A 6,885-nucleotide genomic window follows, 5' to 3' on the forward strand; every position below is an offset into this window, starting at 1 on the left:
TTTGACCTCAGTTTTTTACAAGTTCCCAGTTGTCTTGAAAGCACCAACAACATTGAAGGAGGTTGGGGAGAATGTGTGCAGTGTGGATACCCTGACGTAACGTTAGCCCGAGCTAATAAGGACGGTAGCAACTATGTTAGCTCGCTAGCTAGTCAGCTCAATCCAACAACCTAAAGATGACAGTGTGTTGAGGTATCGAATCCTCTTAGCCTGCCAATCCATACATGGGCTGTTCGCACAAGCAACTAGCGTTAGCTAGCAAACAACATCTGACAACCCAGCTGATCTAGCTACTCGCTAACGTTAGCTGGATGGCTAGTTAGCTAACGACATTACTGTGCTGCAAATACGCTTTATATAAACTATAACACATTATTTGTTATTATTATTCGACAGCCAGCAAAGATGTGACAATACATCTAACCGTTAGCACTTCAATAAAAAGCTGCATTCCTATGATATCGAGCTAACTTAGGCATCTAGCATAATTAGCTGTATGGCTAGCCTGCCTCGCCTAACGTATTGCAACGCTCATTCTTCACTCGCTATTCCGTGTGTAAATTTAAACCGCAGCTGTCAAGTGCAGAATATCGTAAGACACATTATTGACTCGTTTCTTATATATTTATACAGACAGAAAATAAGTACCTGCCACCTCCCCCAGATCCTGGCCGTAACGCCATCTTGATAACATTGGTCTGTGACAGAAAGATGTCGTCGGCAGTGACCGTGTGTGACGGATCTTCCGGGTCACTGTTGTTTCTCCTCCACAAGATGTCGCTGTGGTGCTTCTGTCAAACTCACTAAAATATTTGGCATTGCGTCCATGGAACATGATGCCAAGGCTCTTGGAAAGTTTACAGTAAATATGTAAATTGTGTACCTGTCTTGATTATATGAAGAAGATGCTTCTCATATCACAAGACAAACCTTTCAAATAGTCCCACATTTCTAAGGTATTTTTTATTTTCGATAAATAAAAGATTAATTAACGTCACTAAGTCAATGCTGATGATTAATTTCCCTGGGTCTTCCATATCACTGACATTAAAACCCTATCCTGGGCTGGATAGAATTAAACCTGCCTCTGCAAGGTTTGCAATATGTGTGTTTTACATAAATACTGTCAGTTCAACACATGCATCGATCATGGTGTTTTTTCAGTCCCTCAAACACTCTGATTTTATTTGATGACATGGGAAAAGTTATCTTCGTGGATAGGCCTACTGCAACATGGGGTCAATTGACTTGACCCCTCATTCTTCCTAATTGATCAAATTAGATTTCCCTAATACAGATGTAGGATCTTCATTTGATCACCCTTTTGCAGAGCTTTCCTGCAATTCCTGCAACTTGTAGTGTATTTGAGGATTAAAAAGCCTTCTGAAGTTTGTCATTTCCACTTTGACATTTCAGACTTTATTTTTCCTTACGAAATGTTTTATCAACCCCTACAAAAACTTCCATTAAATATAATCTACATAATAATATAATTTCCTGTTGCTGCTGATGTAGCAAACTGGGTCAAATTTAGATCCTACATCTGTATATCCATTATCAGCATGTCAAATAAACTGATATATTTACAGCTTGTTGTATTTCATGGCACCTGCATTTGTCCCCTGAGGGATTTGTCCAACATTTATACTGGCTGAATGAGGTATTGAGGCTATTGTGTGGCCCCTCACATAAACATTTTCAGCAAGCATCTTCATTGTTGCACCAGTGACAAGGTGGAGTTACAAGGATGAACCGTTCTCCCACTGTTCTGTGGGTGTTATTGTGAAAGATTTACAGCTTAATGAGGGTAGCCACCAGCTAGGATTGACCGCATTTATATCATTTTTACTCTGAATGCATCTGATGCTTTCAATAGATCACATACAGGGTATATCCTGATTTGTGTAGAATAAGTACCCAAATATGCAAAAGGATATTGCATACTTATACCTTTGAGTATACCATTGTGCATCCACATTAGTATACTAAACTTTCTGACAGAAACTGCAATTTCCAGGTTACAAATTGCCACAAATAAATGACTGCACTACAAATATAAACAAATGTCTTGACCCATTAGTCCATATTGCGTCCATATTGGTACAATGACACATGGCTAATGACACAAATTTAACTGATGCTTGGTGCAATAGATTCTTTGAAAGAAACTACTAACTACTCATTACTAAACTATCATTACAGATACACTGATTAGCAGTTGTCCTATCCTGTGATTTGTTTTAGTGTGAAGTGCTGATTTAAACAATATCTTCTGAAGGAATTTCATTTGTTTGCTACTTTTTGCTACTTGTGAAACTCCTCACCAGCCCCTCATCAGTCTCCTCAGTCCCTCCTACACAGCTCTTTGAATCCATTCACAGGCCTTGAAGAGAGCATGGGTCTCCTACCCTGCTGAGAGCATAGAGTTTAGCTGGAGGCCGGCAGAGTCGGGCAGGTCCCCCTACGGTGGAGCTGCTTGGGCAGGCTGTGGGCAGGCAGACCCCAGAGGTGGCCCTGTGAGAGAGTCGAACATTAACCCAGGCCCACTCTGGGCATCCCACCATTCTCCATAAATCATCAACCTCTTCAGTACCAGGCCAGTGACAGCATCAGCATGACAACTGCAATCTGTCAGGATCCTTCTGTACTGTATATGATCTGTCTCTGACGGTAGAAGACAAGATGAGACACATCTCATTTACTATCCATTTAGAAACAATGGGCCAAAAAGAGCTTTCATTCTTATTCTGACCTATTCCTCTGATGGCCTGCTAGTAAGATTGATTCCCTCGGGCTGTGAAAGGACTCCCCATTCAACTTATTTATCCTTTAACAATGTAATGTATCACATCTGAGGGTTTATGGCCTACTGGATAAAACTAATTTGTTTATATTTGTAGTGCAGTAATTTACTTGTAGCAGTTTGTGTCCTGGGAATGGTTGTTTCTGACAGGAAGTGCAGTATAGTGTACTGTGACAACAACTCTCAGATGTATAGCACTTTGTTCTATTGACTGTTTGTTTCTCTACTTCAGTCGTGTTGTCTCTTGTGTTTATGATACACAACTGTCAGACTCTCAGCTAAATTGTGGCTTGTAATAGATAGAACATCTTCCAGGAGGATTTGTCATACTTTTTACATGTTAATTGAGCCCTTTGTGTTGGCCTGGACAACTACTTTTCATTTAGTATGGCATAAGGGTTTATATACTTGCACACTGAAGACAATAAAGTAATCCCACAACAATGAGCAGGTTACATCAAGTTACAGTACTTTTTACTTGACATTGCAATTTCTGACAGTTACTGCAGATGAATTATATGCTGAGAAAAAAGGGGATGAAATGTTTTTTTAAATAAACGTAAAAGAAAAAGAGTGTTCAAATGTAATCTGGACCTACAACAACAAAGAATTGCATTGAAATGCATATGTAAGAAAGAACCAAAGGCCAACTATACTGTCTATATTTGTCAAACTGCATCACTGTAGGTGGTAGTGAGGGAGATGTACAGTGAAGGGCTAGGATTGTTCTAACTCAGGCCTGTCTGAGAACAGAAGCACAACAGAGGAGCTCTCTCTCTCAGACAGATCAAGGGCTTTGATGGAAGACGCCTCTATCAAAGCTGCTGTATACATGTGTATGTACTTCTCCATGGAGGGCCGGCCGGTGGGCCTGAACTCTGTTCACTGTGGCCAATTAGCCCTGGTAGAGAGTGGCCTCCTGACCCCTGACCCCTGCTGGGCAGTCTTATCCATTAACCCCTTGGGCCCCAGCTGGAGTTGATGTAGTACCCATTCTTTTGGGACTGCTAAACACACGGCCACATTCACCCTGCCGCTTCCACTTTCCGTCCCTGTGTTCCTTCCTTCTGTTCCCCACGTGTCCATCTCGCTCCTTGCGTTGACCTCTGGGTCCCCACTGGACCTGAAGATTCCCTCCTCTGTCCCAATTTGTAAGTCGCTCTGGATAAGAGCGTCTGCTAAATGACTTAAATGTAAATGTAAATGTCTTGGCAATACACTAGTGAACAAATGTCAAACTCTCTGGTCAGTGAAACCTATCCTTACGTGTTCTACTCTCGTATTACAATTTAGCTATGCTGTAATCGGTATCTGCATGACTTTTCTCTTTCCCGGCGTAACTTTCTCCTCTACCTCCCTTTATCACCAACTCCACATCTTGCTTTTTCTGTCCTCTTTGTTTTTCACAATGTGGTCGATGACATGAATGATGACAATACCATGTCGCTCATTAACCTGAGCTCTCTGGCTAGAGATTCCATAACAGAGACCGACTGGATGACAAATGGGTGCAGAATTCAGGGAAGAGACTGTAGGTTCATTTGTTTAACAATGGTTGATGGATCAACATCACATCAAATACTATTGAAACAAAAGGCAAGGATGTAAGACTAAAATAAATGCACAAATAGAATCACTAGATTCTGAGTTCAGATATGGAGATATTAGAAGCTGCCTGGCAGTTACATTTCCCACTAATTTTAGTTAGACTATAATATTTAAAGATAGACAGTCAAATATTTCCTCTCACAGAGCCAAAATGCAAACGTAGCCAAAATGATGCAATAAAACACACAATGATAATGTACAATATTAAATATTCAGTCCAATGCTTTTGTCAATATGTGCTCACATGAACAAACATAATCTGTGATTTCAGTTATAAATTACTCTTAAATTATAACACACAAAAAATCAGATTAGCCCCAGAAAACTGCAACAATTATATTGAATTATAATTTAATTGAAATACCGTAGTTGTGTTAAGTTTTCACACGGCAATTTTGATAGAGATTATGTAAACTATTGGGTGACTTTAATGCTGTATAGTATAGCATCCTAAATTCCCTTATCCAAAAGGATGCAAATGAGTATAGTGCTCTTTCTTCTATAACCTGTGTTTCTTTCAGTGAAAAGTAGTTAAAGAGCAGTAGTCAGATCTTTAGTGGCTCCCTGGGCCTAAAATCAAAGGGCTCATTGATAACCAAACAGAGCAACATCATTGGATTACAAGGGCTTCCCCAGCGTGACTCCTCCTCTTAGAACTATGGAGGACAGTCTCTTTCAGGGTCTTTCAGTTCTCTTTAAACTCAGGATAGAATATCTCAGCCAGAGTATTACTACAGTAATTTGCCATCACATTACATTAACTCTTACAATAAATATCCATTCACCCTCCTGTATATTGTGGTCTCTCATTGTGTATTCAGGTTTTCTTGGACAACACACAATAAAGTGCATTCTAACACTTTGTAAGGTAACATGCTCACTGACTCACAGATTAATTTATCAAAGTTGTCCCCTTCCAGAGGGAAAAAAACCAGGGGCGATTCTTGAACGTTGCTTTTTGTATGGCTGAGATCCTGTCATAAACAAATGATATGCAAAACACTCACTTGTGTCAGTGGGGGAGAGCCGACCTTAAGAGTTGGACACTATAAACTGGATGAATGCAGTTCTAAAACCACATCATATTACTCCACAGAGGATGCAGTTTTCGTTCAGATTTGAGACACTGTATGTTTGTTGTAGTTTTGAGAGAATGTTGTAGTGTTGTACAGCTGAATTAGTATTGCCGAACTGACTCCCGCTATAACTGTGCATTCAAAACAGTTTCTATATTTGAATATTTCCATTTCCATGTGTCATCCTCCCAATGTTCAACTTTTGTAATGAAGTTTGCATGAAGGAAAGACCCTTGAGTATTCAAGTAGACAAACGTTAAGCTAACTTGTGGATGATTCATTCGTTTGAAGTGCAATACATTTCTCAATCACTTCTTTCTCAACCATAGCGAGTAAAATGTAATTATTACTTTGATAATGAAATAGAGTACACCAATTGGTTTTATATTTGTAAGTACAGTTGAAGTCCGAAGTTTACATACACTTATGTTGGAGTCAATAAAACAAATTTTTCAACCACTCCACAAATTTCTTGTTAACAAACTATAGTTTTGGCAAGTCGGTTAGGACATCTACTTTGTGGATGACACAAGTCATTTTCCAACAATTGTTTACAGACAGATTATTTCACTTATAATTCACTGTATCACAATTCCAGTGGGTAAGAACTGTACATTCACTAAATTGACTGTGCTTTTAAACAGCTTGGAAAATTCCAGAAAATTCTGATAGGCTAATTGACATAATTTGAGTCAATTGGTGGTGTACCTGTGGATGTATTTCAAGGCCTACCTTCAAACTCATTGCCTCTTTGCTTGACATCATGGGAAAATCAAAAGAAATCAGCCAAGACAACAGAAAGAAAAATTGTAGACCTCCACAAGTCAGGTTCATCCTTGGGGGCAATTTCCAAACGCCTGAAGGTACCACGTTCATCTGTACAAACAATAGTACGCAAGTATAAACACCATAGGACCACGCAGCCGTCATACCGTTCAGGAAGGAGACGCATTCTGTCTCCTAGAGATGAACGTCCTTTGGTGCGAAAAGTGCAAATCAATTCCAGAACAACAGCAAAGGACCTTGTGAAGATGCTGGAGGAAACAGGTACAAAAGTATCTATATCCACAGTTAAACAAGTCCTATATTGGCATAACCTGAAAGGCCACTCAGCAAGGAAGAAGCCACTGCTCCAAAACTGCCATAAAAAAAGCCAGACTATGGTTTGCAACTGCACATGGGGACAAAGATCGTACTTTTGGAGAAATGTCCTCTGGTCTGATGAAACAGAAATAGAACTGTTTGGCCATAATGACCATCGTTATGTTTGGAGGAAAAAGGGGGAGGCTTGCAAGCCGAAAAACACCATCCCAACCGTGAAGCACAGGGGTGTCAGCATCATGTTGTGGGGGTGCTTTGCAGCAGGAGGGACTGGTGCACTTCACAAAAGGAAGGAAA

At 40.0% G+C, this 6,885-nt stretch overlaps 1 protein-coding gene across 1 annotated transcript in view; it reads right to left on the minus strand.

The window, feature by feature from the left end:
* The window catches only part of LOC135546448 (synergin gamma-like), a 41,367-nt gene extending 40,656 nt beyond the window's left edge, over positions 1-711 (minus strand). Inside the window, 1 exon segment of the mRNA XM_064974871.1 lies at positions 649-711. Within this exon segment, the coding sequence (XP_064830943.1) occupies positions 649-683 (35 nt within the window). The 5' untranslated portion in view covers positions 684-711.
* Between the last annotated feature and the right edge of the window lie 6,174 nt (positions 712-6,885).

The sequence above is a fragment of the Oncorhynchus masou genome, chromosome 9 (assembly GCF_036934945.1).
Source record: "Oncorhynchus masou masou isolate Uvic2021 chromosome 9, UVic_Omas_1.1, whole genome shotgun sequence".
Lineage (NCBI taxonomy): Eukaryota > Metazoa > Chordata > Actinopteri > Salmoniformes > Salmonidae > Oncorhynchus > Oncorhynchus masou.